The sequence below is a fragment of the Homalodisca vitripennis genome, chromosome 8 (assembly GCF_021130785.1).
Source record: "Homalodisca vitripennis isolate AUS2020 chromosome 8, UT_GWSS_2.1, whole genome shotgun sequence".
NCBI classification, from domain to species: Eukaryota; Metazoa; Arthropoda; class Insecta; order Hemiptera; family Cicadellidae; genus Homalodisca; species Homalodisca vitripennis.
In genome coordinates, this window is record NC_060214.1 from 117,444,466 (window position 1) to 117,463,569 (window position 19,104).

The window sequence follows — 19,104 nt, forward strand, 5'->3', positions numbered from 1 at the left end:
GCGAGGACAGTTTATCTCGGCTTTCTTCGGATTGCCAAAGGAAACTAAATCCCTCCTTACATACTCTCGAACCCTTTCCAAGCGCCTTCAGAGATTTCATGACACAACATTCACACCAAATTACTATAATTTCAGGCAAAATGAAAAAATGAACCTATCTTATAAATTTATCTTCTTTAATGGTAGCAAAAACAAATTTTAAACTCTTAGAATTTAAATTGTATAAAATAGTAGTCTAATGGAAACCAAATAATAACTTAAACAGAACAAATTTAGTAGATGATAATTTTAACTAAAGCAACTGTTTTTAATAGTTAACAATCTTAAAATAACTCTTTTAACATGGGAACTACGGGAACTAACTGTAAACAGCATAGTAAATGCATTCCACTACATACTGTGTAGAGTATTTCCCGCCCGTTTCTATTAGCAATAATTGATAATACTGTTTGTGCGGGAAAAGGTTTCTCCGGTCTTGAAGGTTAGGCGCGACTCACTTCTTTACGCGGGAAACGGTGCTTATTCGTCATAGGTTATAAAACAGCTGGCTACTTACTGCTCAGTAGTTAGTTCACTCGCTAAAAAAATCCACGCGGTAATTCGTTTCACAATTGTTCTCTCTCTCTCCCTCCCACCCTCCAGTGTTTAAAAAATAAAAATCAACACACCAAGTAACCATAAAATGATATTGAATTTGTTGAGATAATTTAAGCTACACGTATTAATATGCCGCAAGTTACAATCTTCATTATTCTGCTATTTACTCGTCCCCATGATTACCCATAGTGTAAAAATATTCGCAAACGCTTAACAAAATCCCATGGCGTTAAGTGCACCACAGTCGAACTCAGTGTTCCTCATATAGAAATTAAGCTTCATGTATAATTTTAAGTCTATAGGTCAATTTGTTTTCGAGATATCATGCGGACAGTCAGGCAGAAATTGAATTTTGTTCCAGCCCGGCCCGGCGAGTGAGAAGCTTCGCTAACGCTCAGCCAATTAATTAAATGTATTCGCGGAAGGTTTAGTTTCACTGGTTTCCACATTGGCTGACATGGAAAACTGCTCATTTACCAACAAAAGCTTTGACAATGGATAGTGTACGTGACGTAGTATATCAACAGGTACGCTCTTGTCCGATTGAACATTGAACGCCTCCAGCACTGGCACATACCGATCCAATCTGAAGGTCACGCAGAGGTCAAGCCATTGGCTGCTCTGTCTGTACGCAGGCCAGCTGAGCAGCGGTGTACGCCTAACCTAAAAACCTTACGTGCCGATATACTGTACACCAGATAGTGTTGCTAACTCAAAACAGCAAACATTCTCTGTTGTAGTTCAGTCTAATTCGTTAAACAGCCGGTCGAAGTTGGCTAAAGTATGTGTAATTCATTAAACAGCTGGTCGAAGTTGGCTAAAATAACTGACCCCAAGTTACAATCAATAAGAATAAAAGAAAAGATCTGATAAAACTCGCGAAAAGGTTCTGCCAGGTGTGTAACCAGTTACTCAAATTCTTTAGCTTGTAACTAATGTATACTTTGCCTATCTACTAATCCTGCCTCGTGCCATTTATGCAAAAAAAAGAGCAATCCAGTAGTAAACATGGAGGACAATGAAAGACTTATTAGGTTATTAGGGTTAAGAGGTTATGTTTAGTAATGGAAAAGTAAGTGATTTCAACTTGCAATTAAGTTCTTTTTTCGAAATAATATACATTGATACCTGAGTAGAATCAACGTGCATGCATATTATGGACTCATTACACTGCGCTATTTCCGCCCCAAACGTTTTATGCAATGCTAGTACCTTTAGTTTACTTAGTAGTAGACAAAGCTTTGTTTAAAATTGACACCAAAGGTTTTAACTGAATTTGTTCCATGGCTGCAGCGGTGTTGTACATAAAACAGCCTGTTTTGTGACCAAGCAGCGCTGTTTGTGTTTACTGTTGTGTCTCAACAGTGTCGCCTGCATATCCTCAAGGAATGGAGGTTCAAGGAGAGAGAGAGTTATTTTTAAATGCATTAGTGTACATCCTGTGACAATACATAGCCTACAGTTACAATGACAACAGTTACGTAACAATGTATTGTTTGTTGTTAGTAGGTGTTTGATAGACAATTATAATACATGTTGTTTATTATCCAGCAATTGTGTTCCTTATGTGTTGTGGGAACAAAATACCCTGCTTTTATGCAAATGTACAATATGTTTATACTTTAAAAATCAAGAAAGTATTTTATTCAAATTAAGATTGAAAAGAAATCTGTTGATCTAAGATTAAGAACCTCCCATGTGTACACTAGCATGAATAGCATCTCCCTAAAACCTCTCATTAAAAATTTTGCAAAGATTTCATTAATTAAAAAATAGTACAACTGAACCCCCACTATTTAGTCACCTCATTCGGGTGTTATCCTAATTAATAAATACACGCTTATTAATTTACTATAGAAATGGAACACCAAAAATTTACAGATATAGGGCCTAGCCTTAAATTTTGCAAGAATGGTAGAAAATAACGAAACGAATAAAATAAACCAATTTTAAATTTATTTATTCATCTTTTGCTTACACAGATCGGAACCAAATAATAGATTTTTTTAAATATGCAATACTAAAATACTATTGAAGTGCCTAATGTTCTTTTAGATTTTGAAAGCCTATTTCTTAAAAATTAGATTTATGGTTTTTTATGTAAAACTGCATTTTTAGTGCAATGTGCTTTGACATTTTTAGCTGTGTAACAAAAAAAGGTTAAGCAATACAGTTGCAATTTACTGACAGTTATTCCATAATAACTCAAATAAGGCAGTTCCAAATACCAGCTATAAGGCAAGGTGGGGCCTACAGGAGAAGCCCTCAATTATACAGCTCATTTCGCACACAAATAGACAGGCTCACAGTTTAATTAAAGGCAGGATTATGTGTTCCAGGGGTTTATTGGACTCCATCCACTTCCCTACAATAACCTCCCTCTGGCGCTCCTACCTGACTTTAATTAAATTTTCCCAAGTTCTGAGCTTCCTTCCAACCGGTCATAACTTTGGTTAATGTTTCTTTGTAGTGAAATTTTAAATTAGGCCTCATATATACATATGAATACATAATTACACAATAACCTGGCCTTATGGTCCTACAATCTATATAATATGTTGTAGTAGTAGATCTATAAATTTGTATTTTTTTAATTCAGGTTGTCATAAATTAATATTTATGCCTAGGAAGAAGTTTTATTTTATAGAACAATTAGATCTTCCAACAATGTACTTTACTACACCAAATCTCTGTTTTAGGTTAATGGATTTTGAGAAACCTATTACAGGGTGTCCCGTAACTCTCTGGCCAAAGATATGGCACACTATTGGTCACAGATTTTACCATATGAACATGGGTCTGCCTGAGTGTGTTGTTCATAAAAAAATTGATATCTTAAAATCTACTGTAAGTCTGAAACATGTATTTAAATTCTTTTTCATCATAAAACACAAAACCAACACTAGGCATAAGATGTTCTGGAGCTGTAATTTATTCGATTTAGTATTTTTGACCATTCCACGAAACCTCAATGTGGACTGTGTTTTGCCACAATAAATATGCTCTAAATGAGATATTTATTACTTGATTTAGTTAGGTAAATGATTTTAGTGTCATTATATTTTTGATAAATCCACTAAAAATGTAGTTTTTTTAATTTTTTTGTAAAATTACTGGATAGATACTAGAAGTTAAACAGTTTTTAATGGCCGCCATTTTACACACACACACACACACACACACACACACACACACACACACACACACACACACACGTGTATATATATATATATATATATATATGTAAGTTTCAAATTGATATGTTTAACCATTTTACAGGTACAAATTATTTTATCAAACACGCATACAGTCAGACAGACAAATGATGAAATTGGTTTTTTTTCCAGCTGTATTATACCTTGGTAAAATTTTGATCAATAATTACGGGACACCATGTGTACAAATATAATTAGAGACTTGGATTTAAAATAATATCATCAAAATAAAATTATCATCTGTAAAATTTACTTAAATAATGTTAATAGATTTTTTTTTAGTTTTAACTAGATATTTAGTTTTAGCTTAGTTCTATATTCAAAATGATATAGAGTTTAATAAAATAAATTTTTAAGTCATTTAACTATGAACCTGTATAAGTTGCAACCTACTTTTCCATCAGTCTTTCTATATACAGTATAAAAATAAGTTCATTTTTAATTCAAATTCATATCTCAAACACAATTATTAACGTTTAAGCAGTGAAATGTAATAATATGGACATTTATCAGCCTCTATTACAACATCATAAAAATAGAATATGTAAGTAATTTATTTAATTTAACAAATGGGTTTTTCGCTATTTTGTATTCAAATACTTTTAATGCAATTACATCTTTTATTAGCACTCCAAAGATACAATACTGTATGGCATATGTACCAAGACACTTACAAAAGTTTAGTAAATTAAAAAAAATTATCATGCAATGATACTACAAATATAAGAAATTGCACTACAAGGAACAGTCACAAGTGAATCATAATACTTCAAATCAGAAAGTCTAGTAATTTGACCTTAAGTTTTTCCCCATAAGAACAATGTTAAACCTGAAGCAGTTTTACACCCTTACTTTTGGTTGTATATTTATGACCCTTATCTCATTTTTAAGATATAATTAATATGCATCCAAAAGGTTTTTATCTTTTATAAAGAGTATATTTCTTGATTATTTACAATTAAGTACAACAAAGGTTGGCATTTTTTTCTGAATAACCCATAAACATATTGAAAAAACTACAGAGCATTCAGATATATCATATTAATCATAGGTTCAACTTAAAATGAGACACCTCCGATAATTCTCTAACTAAAAAAAGAGTGTCAAAATATCAAAGACAACTATCAAAATATAATTCTAAATTTAAGAACCCTTCAAGGATTTATAATACTGTGGTTTAATTAATTTGTCAAATAATAATAACTTTTTATAATGCTTTCACATAGGTCTTACTTTGTTTCTCACAAATAAATAAATTTCTAGTACCTTTTAAAGATTACTTATCCCTAAATATAGCTGAAGTAATGAATTTATTCCTGGTTTTTAGTAAATCCATTTCATTCTTTAAAAAATGTTTTATGTGGAACTGTTGTAGGTATAATCTACTTACTTTAATGATTAGATTTTAAATGTTAATTTCGTATGTTTTTTTTTTATTTATACAGACTATATTAGAAAATTTACCAATGTTATATTCAGTTATTGTAATTTTGAGGCTGTGTTTTACTTGTTATTCATGTATTTGTTATGTACCTGTTTTAATTTGTTATTCATTTATTTAAATGTTAAAATAATATTTATACTGTGGCGTAACTGGTTTGGTAACTTCATGTTTTAGGTACCAAATATTCCTTGTCTGGACTTATGCTAGTTTTTATATTTTATACATAACTTGTGTCGATGCTTGCGTATGCTTTATGGCAATAAACATATTCTTATTCTTATGAGATATTTTTGGAAGGATTATATAAATTTCCATTAGGACAACATGAATTAAAACTAAATCGGTTGTATAAACATAAAAATCCAACAGCATATGTAAAATTTTCCACGTAAAGAGGAAAAAGTAATCAGAATTTTTAATGAAAATCAATTGGTATTTATTTACAATACCGTGACCATGAAAAATGGACTTTTTTTCATGGGTTGGGCATTTATAGCCAAGTGTTATTATCACAGGTGCATATAAACTGGGGGGAAAGTATATCATTGTATTATATTGATGCCTTTCGGGCATTATTGCATTAAAGATGGAAAATAACCGACAAAATTTTGTCGAACAACACTTGGAGGGTTAAGGATCAGGGGCATCACGTGATCTGGGATTCGACTTTTGCAAGCTCGAGTTAATTTTTTTTTTCTAAAAGAGCAAGCAGTGCGCAGCACTGCGCAGCGGGCAGGCATCGTTGACAGGATTAACGTCATCATTTCAGTAAAATTGCCAGAGGTACTGTCAAAAACAGAGTTTTAGAGGATTTCAAAAAATCGTAACTCCTTTGATTTTCGTTGCCGACGAATTTTTTCTTCACTATTGTTTTCAGGAAAAATTGTAGTTTTCAGGAAAAAAAAATGAACATACCTTTCCATGGTCACGATTTTGTAAATTGATACCAATCAATTTAATCATTGGGACATTTGTTCAGTAAAATGATGCTCATTTTGCAACCTAAACGTATTTGACCAGAATGTCTGTTGCATACCATGCTTATGCTCAGGGCTGCCAAAGGATCAATCACCATGATGTTGTACGACAGTGATAAATGCCTAATGTCTAATGATAAATGCCAGTTAGAACGGGTTTTGAACAAGAACGCCCTTGTTTTAAAAAAAAAGCATTAAAAAGCTCAAATTTAACTTTTACATGATTACTACCCATAATTTTCAATTTTTATCAGTTCACAATTAAATACAGGATGCTGCAAAATGGGATGTTGTCTTTTCAAATATTAATGCGTGCCAACCTACAAGTTACTTTGCTGAATACACAAATTAAGGTAAACACACTTTTGTACTTGCTGTGACAGTGGTACATAGTAGGATAAACCAGCTTATAATAAAGCCAGGTTTTCTGGACATGTACACTAATATAAATACCATATAATATAGATTAATTGTTAAGGTGCGCACATATTTCTCAGGTGAAAGGTACCTAGAAATGGTTTAATTTGGATTCCTTCAAGATACTTTGTATAAATAAGGTTACAATAATGTTTGTCCATCACACTTATTTCATGTAATGCTAGATTATCCGAGTTTTGGCGTTAGTACCCCATGACCAGATCTTTAAACGTCAAGCTGAAATAGATTATATAAAAACTTCTTGTGTTCATGCATTTCGTTAAGGGTTAAAAATTATAATATTACAATAAGAATTTAAAAAGCCAAAAAAATTATTAAATTGACCACATATGAAGAAACACAACGGTGCCGACGAACATTTATTTGACTACCAAACCTTATTTATTTACAATGCCATACCATGTATAATTTTTTAAATTTATGCTACCAGATTTTGTATCAGAGAATACAACGTTATTGATTCAATCTAACCACTTCTGGAGGCATAAACATTGTCTAAAACTTAGATATTTTCTTTAAGAAAGTAAGAAATTAAAAGTACCATTTTGTCAGTCAGTTGTGTACCAGCTGAAATCTTAATAAGAGGCCTAGTTGACAGGTTATGTTTTGTAACATGTTCGCTAAATCTAAAAAGCTGATTTTTATCTCGTGGGATTTCTAGACGAAGTTTTATATATATCAATGTCCGATAAAACAACCTGTATAGGTTATTTGTTAAAGTCTAATTTCCATAGAATCATATTTATGATTATCTAAACTATATAACAAATATGTTGTCACGAATTACATTATATAAAAACTATCTGTTACTGTATGTGTATCTATAAAATGTAACAAACAAAACAGTTTAACATTTAGTTACTTTTTACTGTTTTTAAGGATATACTATGATTCTATAATTGTGGTGGAGACTTCTTATTATACTGCAGCCCAGGTTTGTCTTATCTTATCAAAAAACAATAATTCCATATGAGTATTGCTGTTGAAGTTGAGATGGTACGTCATGTAAACAAACTTGAAAATAGCTTAGATCTATATGGGTTTATGGTAACATTATAAACCGTCAATGTATAGAAACTCATTAAAAACAAATTTGTTGATTAACGATGTTAGTTTAAAGAACAAACTAAGTATGATTATTTTACACTGAAATTGAAGACTGTCTTCATGGTAGTGTAGCCTAACCTACTTTGAAGTGTGAATTTGTAGTGTTAATAGATTAAATGTGACAATATCGGGGCTAAATATATTGTTACAGCTACAAATATAGATATAAAAATGTAAATGAAGAGGTAAAATTCTGTTTCAAACTTTCAACCATTTTAGAAATTCAACTACTTTTTGTAGTGACCCTAGCCTATATGGAGTTTGTCTCTTAGAACAAAGAATGTCTTCTTTATTTATAACTAATAAAAGACCACTGACAATTTAAGATATTTAAATTTATTTGTATACAATTACAGTAAGGTTAGGTTTTGTAAGGTCTTGTGTTTACTTAGGTTAGGAAATTACTGTACTAAGATTTAGGTTAGGTCAAGACAAACTTACCAGCAATCGTATATCGGTCCATGTAGTTGATCAAGTTGACAAAGCACAAAACTACGACAGTGAGAATTTGTCTCTTAGTAACCCCACTTTCAACATTTGTCCTTTTCGCGCCACTCCTAGGATCAGTTGAATTTGACGTCAACGGTGGTACAACGGTGTCAACACTGTCTCCATCGTCGTTCATCAAATGTTGATGAGAATTATTGGGCGGAATCCCGGTAGGCTCCATATTTAGTATTTTTAGAGAATGTTTATCCACGAACTTTTGAGCTGGCATTGAAGACAGGTTGATGAGATACCGCGCACAATACTACAAGGATATCACCGCAGGACTGAGGCCAACAAATACCTGTGCCCTCCATTTCGAACATATGACGTAACCACGTGACAACGAAAGCGCATGTCATTGGAGGCGTGGTTCTGGTGCTGAAGGCAGCGCTACGGGTAGCAAAACAACGAACTATCCAAGCTCACTCTTAGCTGCTGCTGTCTAGTAGAAACTTGTGAAACCAATATTAATTTAATCAATAAATAATAATATTATGGATATAATGCTTTATTTACTTTATGAATACGTAATGAAAAAGAGTAATAATTCTTTGCTCTAACCTTATACCGTATGAAATGCATCTAGCATCTTAAACAAAAGTAGTATCCACTTTTTAGCAGTTTGAAAGTCTTGAAATAAATCACACCATTGTGTTTTACATAAAAAATGAAACTGAATATTTATTTTTTCCATTGTACCATGGTTATAAAAACATCAAGTCATTCAGTCATGTTCAAATCACTGTTGAATAAGTATTACTAAAATTCATATCTTAAAAAAATTCAGCCTTGCTTTGGAAAATCAACAACCCTGTTAAACCAAAACTCAGTTGTAATTGACCAAAACTTTGGTTTAAGTTTGTATTTGACATTGGTTCCCAAAAATGCTGCATACACATAAAGTGTTATAAAAAGGTAATGATTTTTTTTAACAGGAGGAAAAGTCTGATGTTGAAATCTCTTACACTGATATATTGATAAATTTCAACATACAATTTCAGTCTGATACTTCAAACATCATTTGCATAAGTACTTAATTTTGTAACTAAAAGTTATATTATATTATCAGTAAATATCAAAATATAATTTCTTCTAGTTGCTATTTAGGCTGAGTATTAGCGAAGCCTATCACTTGTGGGACTGGAAAAAGTTTGTTGCTACTTGTCTGTCTGTCTATCTGTCTATCCACATGAGATTTTGAAAATAAACTGACCTATACACTTGAAATTTTGCACAAGGCTCCATTTTTATTTTAGCAACACTGAGTTCGATGGTGGTGCATGTCACTCCATGGCATTTGGCTGAGCATTAGCAAATACTTTCATATTGGGTTTATGAATAACCATAATACAATGAGAAAATAGCAGAATCCACAGACAGTTTTGTGTTTTTTGTTTGTTGGCAGTGTTTTGCATTGACAGTTAAGCATCTTGTAGCATAGCTATTGTTATATCCAGTTGTTTGTTTTACTCGTTAGTTTTGCAGTTTTGTTTTCTTCTTAACATGAGCCATCAACTTGTTGTAATGTGTAAATTGGTGTATTGCCGTTGGAATGTAAATAAATAAATCAATAAATTTGTAAACAAGCTGAGAATGTGATTTTATCAAGTGAAATATCATGCATGTGGGCTATTCATGCAGTAAAAATATAAAAAAGAGTGAAGGTCAAATGTAAAAGTTGGCTACATACTGTTCAGCACACTCTTGTTGTAACCTCCAGACCTCCAGACTTGTATTATTTAAATGCTGATATGAACCTTAAATAAATGAACAAAAAGGTGAATTTATCATATGGCAAGATATCTCATTAAAGATCATCTTCAAGCTTTAAATTTTGTATCAATTTTCATTTCAACATAGACAAAATGTTCTATGATGGTCAATATCCAACTATAAAATTTGGCTGAGTATCATTGAAACACTTAGTAGACTGACACAATTTTTTGTCTGTTGAAGAATGTAAAAATCTCTTTTTTGTATGATGTGTTTCCACCTTTCTGATCCCAGGACATATTGGCAGTGAAATGATAGATTTGAAATTTTGCATCCAATCTGAGCGAAGCCTATTACGTGACAAGTGGTGTGCTGTACTCCTACCTTATCTGTAAGTATAAATCAAATGCTTTATTTTAAAGTAATAGTAAAACTTCTTTTAATGTTCTAAAAATTATCCATAGGTAAATGTCACATTGAGTGACAAATGACAGATTTTAGAGTTTTGTTATTTTTGCGAATGAGTGGTTGGTGTTGGAACTAATTGCTTTATGTTCATTCTTTGAGCTATCTATAGCCATGTAGTACAGTTTTAAAACTTTACAATAATATTATAAGCACACTTGCTTAAAAACTAACGTTATGTTTTTTTTTTTTTCCAAACACATTCATTTACAAATTTATTATTTGACTAGGAGTTACGTATGGCTTCTCACGCAATTTCGTAAGTGTTGCACCTGTATGAGCACTTTTAGTTTGAGTGAATTATATTTTCGACACCATTGTTGAGTTTGCCTTGTTACCACGATAAAGAAAGTATGTCAAAAAGTGTATATTACTACAATTGTGACTTATTCCAATCTTAGTACCTATTATGCCATAGTTGATTTTGTGCTGTTTCCCCGATGAAAGAAATATATATGGCCACACAAGTCTGAGAAGCCTACTTCTGTCTAAAGTCAACTAAGATGTGTTTCATAACAGTCTTTAAAGTTATAGTAAATGTTAGATAGTAACTTTGTCTTTGATATCTGCATTACAAAGACTGCATTGCTAACACTGCATATACTTAATATTTGCTAAAATGTACAGTTAAAAGTATATTTTCCCTAAAACTTTTAATTTTTTTATCTGAATATTTTCTTACTCGGAGCTCAACATTCTGCTACTCAGGGCAGAAACAAAATCAACAAATCAGAAGAGATCATTATAATTGGTACAGCCATTCTTGAGTTATAAATGGTGTAACTAACCCAACTTTTTTATGTATATACATTTATAGTTTTATAATTATAAATTTATTTGAGTACAACTTGTTTTGATGTATATTAATTTTATTTTTCCAATGTAAATTGTTTGGTAATCTAAAAGCATTTAAACGTTTTTATAAATTTAAAGTTACAAATTATAAACATTTTTTGAGTTGAATTCTCTTTACAATAATTTAACTAACACACAAAAAATATTTATTTTTATTGACAATTGTACAGTGAGTTTGCAAACAAAAGCCTATGTAAAGCAGCCAATGCTATCGTGAAGCTTATCAGAAGGCAACAGTATGTGGTTGGCATTTCAAGGTTTATAATAATAGTAAAGTTCATATGTCTATTCATAGAAAACATTTACATATCCAAATTTGTGTAAACTACAGGTAGCTAAAAAATATTTTTTTTTACTCTTTTCATGAAGTTGATTGGGAAGGGAGAAGATCTTTAGTTTTATTTTATCTATACTTAAATAGAAGAATCTATATATGATATTTGTGTGTGTGTGTGTGTGTGCGCGCGCGCGCATGTGTGCATGTATGTGGGTATCCAAAAACATGTAGTTATGACAGTATTATACTAAAATTTGTCATGGATAAGAATGCATGCTTTTTGAGATTGTAAGACCAATTATTACAGGACAATAAAGCAATTTTAAGTTTGATAATTACATCTACAAAGGTCTCGTATTACATTATATTATATGTTTTACATATACTACTTAAATTAAACTGTGGTTTTAAAACTTGTTGGTACAGAAGAAAGGGATTGGATACCGAAAAAGTAGCTTTATGTTAATAAACTAGTGTGTATTTAGAGGTAAAAACATTAAATAATAATCAAACAATTTAAATATTATGTACCACAAAAATAGAGCTTCATTCTGTTACTTTATTGTGCGGTGCAAGGAGGTGAGTTGGAGCTAAAACTAATTCTTTTACATCCAGGTATTCGTAAAAATCTCTTTTACACTTCCCGAAAATATACTTTCCTTATTTATAATATTATATTACAATGCTTCTTGGAAGATAGATTTTTACCATAAATAAATAATTTTTTGGATTGTAAACCGTTTTAGTCAGAGGAGGAGTTGAAGCTCAATTAACTGTTCAACCAATGTACAGTGTAGGAGATCGTATTAGGTTTCTAAAAAGCACTTTACACAGAATCAGGTTGTAAATTGCAAAATTTGGATTACTGTTTAGGGTGGTAGGATAAATGTAGCCCAAACATTTCTTCAATTAGAACAGTGGACAATATAAATGTGTGAGAATAAGATTAATATCATGATTGATTTTTATAAAATCCTGTTATGTTAAATAATCTACTTTGTTTATACAGTATTAGCCAAAATAAACTGTACTGAAATGGTAATATTTTATTATGGTAAACACAGTAACATTACAATATATATAGATTTTACCAATAAATACAAGTCAAAGGAAGCAAAATCGGTTAAACTCGGGTATTTACATGTTCAATATGACCCCTGTTCAGTTTGAGGCAACACTCATGCCGTTCTTGTAGGTTTTGCATCATTTTTATGAATAGGGGTTGTTCCATTCTCCTTATACACATGGTTATTTTTTCTTTGAGTTTAACGATGGTAAATGGTGGGTCCTTGCTGAAAATATTTTCTTTCAGCATTCCCCAGACGTAGGCGTCCGGTGTTGTAAGATCGGGGGAGTGGGCTGGGTAAGGAAAGTTTGTTCTAAAGGAGATGAGAGGATCTTGCTGAAACAACTGGGAATTTAACGGCAGGTTTCGTACACAAAAAAAACCCTGAGGTCTCTTACAAAATGATCAAGAATGGCTCAATACCGATACTGATTTACAGTAAGAGTTGCCATTGTTGCCTTCAAAAGAGTATGGTCCCACTATACCCCTCAGACACAGCGCACCAAATGGTTACACGCTTACTATGCTGTGGCCTTTCTATAACAATATCAGGACGTTCAAATCCAAGGAAACGTGTTGTCTGCTTGTTTATGAAACCATTAAGTTGCACATTACATTCATCTGTAAACCATACATCACTCAGAAACTCGGGTTCTTCACAGCATAATGCTAACATTGAAGCACAGTACTGAACTCTGGCTAGTTTGTTTCTACAGTTCAAAGGTTGTCCAGTTTGTATCCTGTAGGGAAAACCACCAATGTTTTTTTTAACATTCTTCGCATTGCCGTATTGCTAATATTCAGTTTAAGAGAAGCTCGCATTAGGCTTCTTTTCGGTGACTGTAACACTTTTGTACAGACAGTAGTTGGGCGACCTGAAAAGTCCTTTCGCTGTGTCAAAACACTACCTGTTCTTTCTTCAAAATATTTCAACAATACTAAGAATGACAACATTACTAGGCGGGTTTTTGTGGAAATGTTCCTGAAAACGTAAAGCAATGTATGTCAAGCTTGGCCCACCCGCACGTCCAATTCCGTATGAGCGAAAAATAATGTTAGCAAAAACTAACCTCAAATAAGAAAGAAGTAATGCACACGAAGTCGTGGCAACAATCGACAGTTGAATCAGCTGATCGAGAAGGCAACTACAGCTGATTCAGTTTCAGTACTGTTTATTATGGCTAATATTGTACATACTTTAACTGAAGAATGAACGAAGGGTTGGTTTTGGATACCTATAAAAGCAATAAATAGGTTTATGTTAAAAAGTTCCAGGCATTTAATAAAGAGGGGAGACATTACCAGTGATGTAGCCAGTGTGATACCGGAAATCACTGAAGTAGGTTGTATCATGGATCAAGATTGTCAGATTAACAAGAGAGTGGTCTTAGAGTAAACAGAAGAAACTGTATTTGTTTGACTTTTTACTACGTTAGTGCACTTTGAGGTCGTTAAGAATGTTTTGATTCACTTCTCTATCTGTGTTCATTTAGTAGAAGCAAACATTTGGCACATAGTAGATTAAGTGCAGTTTTGGAGTGAGACTGTTGTAAAGCAGCTAAGTCTAACTCACATTAAGGTAACAATGCCAAGAGTGTTACCCGATCCTTCTTCATTTATAGGTGTTAGTTGGAGGGTAACACAGAAGAAGCACTATAGTATTTTGTTTTTATTTGCTGAGAATATTTTTGTTGACTCTTCATGTCAAACTGGTACCTGAGCTAAATTAATTAATCTAATTAATAATTTTTTGCATCTCCAGATACATTCTAAAAGTCGAGTCTGTGGCAACATCAGATGTCGATTGCTGTACTTTAGGATCATGTCTAAAACCTTATGGTGCACTCATTCGTACACCTGATGAGTCAATGAGAACACCTCGTCATCTAGATTACACTGGATAGCTGATGGGTAAACCAGACAGCTCTCTTTTGTAGTCTAGGTGTATGTGATGTCAAAAATTGCAAACATTTTGTCTTGAACGTCTTCGTCACCGAATTTTTTTGGATTTCTACAGATGGACATGGTCTCCATATTCAAGGAGTCAAGTCTGCGACACTTTCAGATTCCCGACGCTGCACTAATTAAAGGACGAAATGGAGCTAAACTCAAAATTTAAATTACTTAATAATTATTTACATATTTTTTGGGTTTTCGTAATTTAATTATTATAATTACTATTCCATATTTATTTATATTCGTGTTATTTATGTAATGTACTGACAAACACACGTTTTTGTTAAAAATACTGTACAATAACTCACTAGCTATAATGCATGAAGTTAATCAGATAGTTTATTACAGTCTTCTTATCTTTGTGACTATATTTATATTTTAAGGCTATTTACAAATGTAATCATAGACATATGACATGGAGTAGACCAAAAAAGCAAAACCAAAATCAGAAGCAGGAATGGTGTTAATAATTTCACAGCTATGTGCAAAATAATTTCTTTCCGCCCCATCCCTACCTTTTGTTGACGTTGACTGAAAATTAGTGATCTATTTATCACTTAGGACACTGCGACATTTTCTCATCTGACTGACTGCATCATTTTTGGAGTGTGCTTCTAATACTAATTAAATCATAGAATCAAAATTTTGCATAGAATTTCATTTCTAGATGGGCAAGATCGAGATCAATGATGATGCATGTATCTCCATATGGATCGTTTCACATTCTATCTGTAACAAAGCCTGATACATGTCACCTTGTTTGTCATCCTCCTACTATTTACTATCAATAAATGTCCTAATTAAAGACTCTTAAATTATGTCACGTAAGGATAAAAAGTGATATTAATCTGTAAACTTCAGGGTATTCCCTGTTACTCATGGAACGTTATTTTTATAAACACATTTTTGTTGTTTACAATTTATCATCATCAAATGATGGGTAGCATGAACGTTCTCGATTACCCGTTTTTGTTATAACAATAGAAAGAAGACCCATTACCCTCCAGGACTGGTATTTGCCCTCTCCTTCAGGTGTCAAATCTTATAACATAAGGTTAAGTGTACACAAAAGATAAACAATTCAAGATATGGCATTACATTGTTCTAAATATCATCAACAAATGGGATGTAGCCAATACAACAAAACGAAAAGAAGTTTTCAAACAAAAAATTTGTTAAAGATTAACTTAATCGCTTTAGAGATAGAGGGGTTGACTGGACTCCTAGATTAACCATATCATTTCACACGTTGCTAACACAACGGGCTATGGTCTCACACTGGAGACACCTCAAAATATGTAGCAATTAATATTATTGAATTACTATTTTGGTACTTTGGGATTATACCGACCACACCCAGACATGAATCGTTATTTGACATTTTGCTTCTACTGATTACTAGATTAGCGTCAATATTTCGTCAATATAAAACAGGAATTGTCTTATCACAAAACCCCTTCCCATCCTCAGACAGAGGTCAAATTCGAGCGGTCTAGTAGATAACATGATTGCAGAGTCTCGCCGCCCGTTCAGCTGGTGCGTTGCTTTGTTGTACTTCCGTGTTTTACCCCTACATTTCTCCAAACACAAAAATTCAACAAAACAAACATTACCAAACAAAAACTAAACTCTTTATTGAAAAAAACACACAAAACTTGTTTTTATTCTTGATCACACTCCCCCACCCAAAATGCGAGTGCCTCCGGCCATCAGCGCTGATGTCAACGAAAGAAAAACATCCCTCGAGATAGTACCTATCAGTAAAATGTCAAATTCTAGAGGAGCTGATCAGAAATATAAATTGAATTGTAATGGAAAGGCAATTATGTACCGTGCAAAAAACTTAAATAATCATGTGATACCGCGCGGCCTGCCGTAATCGGGATTCTCGAGAAAGATAAGATAACAACGACAACAATACCGATCACAATACCTGGAAATGCTTGTTGGTTGATGGAATGTTAGTTCTGTTACTCAACTACATCGTTTTATAACGTTCTAAGTTCATTGAAAAAAGTTTAAGCGTTGGGGCATATAACGGAATCTGACCCCATAAACAATTGATAATCGTTGTAAGTTTGTAATTTTGTAATTAAAGAGTTGTTTTTTCGTTCTATCATGTTTGTTTCTATATATATATATATATATATATATATATATATATATATATATATATATATATATATATATATATTTGTATTTGTGTTCTTCATACTGGTGTGGTCGGTATAATCCCAAAGTACCACTATTTTATTGAGCATTACACTTTATATGAAATAAGAATCTTGAATGTAGGCAACATATTACATAACAAAATAATTTTTTTTTTATGTCTCAATGATTGTTTTGTTCGTTATTATTACTTTCTCTTTCCTTCCATATATGTCCACTGATTGCATTGCCACTTATTCAGCAGAATAATAAATTATTCTTTATAGGTAGAAACAATAAATGTACGTACTTGGATAAACTTGGGAATTCGCTTTATATATTATATTTCAGAAACTAGGAACAAACGTTTCAGTTAACTCAGAGAGCAGCAAAGCTAAGAGTGCGTGTTAATACAATTTTCTTACCGACAACATGTACTGTTCACTCTATTTTTAGTCTTCCCCAAACAAAATCAAAGTTTAAAGTTTAAACTGGTTATAGGAATTAATTAATAGGCTATATTATAATAGATTACTCACATGTGTCTTCTGGTCAAAAGACTCATAATCGAACTATCATAATTCAATGTAGGAATAAGGCTGGTTTTATTCAATATTATGCTTCTAAAAATTGCTTAACACCTTTCACTTTCTCTTTGCTTTAGATTTTTCTAATGATTTCTGACGTCGCGTCAGCTGATTATGTTTACAATCATGCTTTATGTCAAAGTGAATAATGAAATGGCCGCGTAGTATCAAAGGTTAGTGTATTGTTCACTTTATCGATGTAAATATACAAAATTGTTTAGTAGTATGTTGTGAAACGAAGGTCAAGTTTACAGCATGCAAAATACTTTTACTTTATTGATGTAGAAAGTGGTAAGTACCAGATTGGTTCATTTTAAAATGTAATATAAAAATAGTTGAATTAGATCTGACACAACAAGCCTAATGTAAATGAAAATTATTTATTATAGCTTTGTGCGAGGATCGCGTCCTTACTCATAAATTATTGATTTAAAGTGGTAATTGCTAATCAGATGTAAACTAGTTTACAAGATCCAGTCACATTTATATATCCAAAAAGTTAAACAATACTTCCACCTTGAAGGAAGGAAATCTCTCTTGGGTAGGATGTTAAGCTCTCAGGTGAAGTGGATGGTTCACAAGTAGGGTGATAGGTCCTCAGGTATGGGTGGTTAGCCCTCGGGTGTTTGTTGATTAGGAGAGTGAGATAGTTAGGTTAGGTAATTTTTTGTTAGCTTCATGAAGACAGTAACGTTTATTTACTGTTATTGTCATAGGCTTCTCATAGACCTGACGATGGAGAAGTTTCACGATCTGAGATCAGAAAACTACCAATCAGAAATGCCCCTGGCTGTCAGTGCAGGCTTCGGTTGCCCCACACTTCTGGCAAAAAACTCTCTCGAGATAGGCTAGTACTCAAATTCAAGCTCAGATCACATGAGCACTTGTAAAGGGTTTCTTTAACTTTAACCCTAGAATGGTAACGCGTAGTTTCTCAGATGACGCAAGCTACAAAAACCGGTCCAGGTGGCAGGTGCATGACGTGACCGACCCCCCACCACCAATACCTTCCCCCTGCCAGCCAAGGTCAATGCTGGATAGGGTTCCATTTTGTTTCATTCACTCAGTTCATTTCAGTGAGCCCATAGTCGTCTGGTAGACTACGCGTTACTGTTTATGTCACTTTTTTGTTCCTGAGTAAATATATGAAAAGTTGTTTTGTGCGAATGTAGTGTTAGTTTTTGTGATAATTTTTACCGTGGATGGTCAAGTAACCATGACTGATCCACTGAACACTAGTTTTGAAATAAGAGAAATACTATCTGAACTTGAACGAAGTGATTGTGATGAACAAGAAAGTGATCATGATGAAATGTTTTTTTGATCATTTTGATCAACTCATTTGTTATTTATGTCCATCAGGCGTTGTCAAAAAAATTAAACCAATGACAAGAAGGGCATTTGCTAAAGAAATATGTGTTGACTAACAACTGCGCACATTCAGGGAAGACAAAAACTGCCAAATTTATCAAGGAATCTCAAACGCAACATTGAAGATGTCGTTGGCCCATCAACATCTGAGGCTCAAAGTGCTATTGAAGAAGCAGGAACAAGGAAGATTTGTGCAGTTTTCCTAGCGAAAAAAAAGGAGAATGACTTGATTCCAGTGCACAAAATGTTATAAGCATATTTGCTTGGAGCACCGAGGAATGCTGTGTGTAAAGTGTTCCAATAAAGACTGAAATCAACAAAAATCAGGAAACATGACCTCTAAGATGTAAATAATGTCATTATTTGTAAATAAATTTAATTTTAATTTAATTTTTA

At 32.7% G+C, this 19,104-nt stretch overlaps 2 protein-coding genes across 9 annotated transcripts in view; one reads left to right on the forward strand and one right to left on the reverse strand.

Moving 5' to 3' along the window:
- The window catches only part of LOC124367980 (protein spinster), a 181,824-nt gene extending 173,214 nt beyond the window's left edge, over positions 1 to 8,610 (reverse strand). For 4 of the 7 annotated variants that reach the window (XM_046825238.1, XM_046825237.1, XM_046825232.1 and 1 more), the window contains exon 1: positions 8,220 to 8,610. In XM_046825238.1, coding sequence (XP_046681194.1) covers positions 8,220 to 8,496 — 277 coding nt within the window. In that variant the 5' untranslated portion in view covers positions 8,497 to 8,610. The remainder of the gene's footprint in view (positions 1 to 8,219) is intronic. The other 3 variants (XM_046825235.1, XM_046825233.1, XM_046825236.1) reach the window with 3 other exon arrangements.
- Positions 8,611 to 17,429: 8,819 nt separating this feature from the next.
- The window catches only part of LOC124367982 (ubiquitin-protein ligase E3B), a 43,924-nt gene continuing 42,249 nt past the window's right edge, over positions 17,430 to 19,104 (forward strand). Inside the window, exon 1 of one of the 2 annotated variants that reach the window (XM_046825240.1) lies at positions 17,430 to 17,510. The gene's annotated coding sequence lies outside the window, so the exon portion shown is untranslated. Of the gene's footprint in view, positions 17,629 to 19,104 lie in introns of both variants that reach the window. The other variant, XM_046825239.1, reaches the window with a different exon arrangement.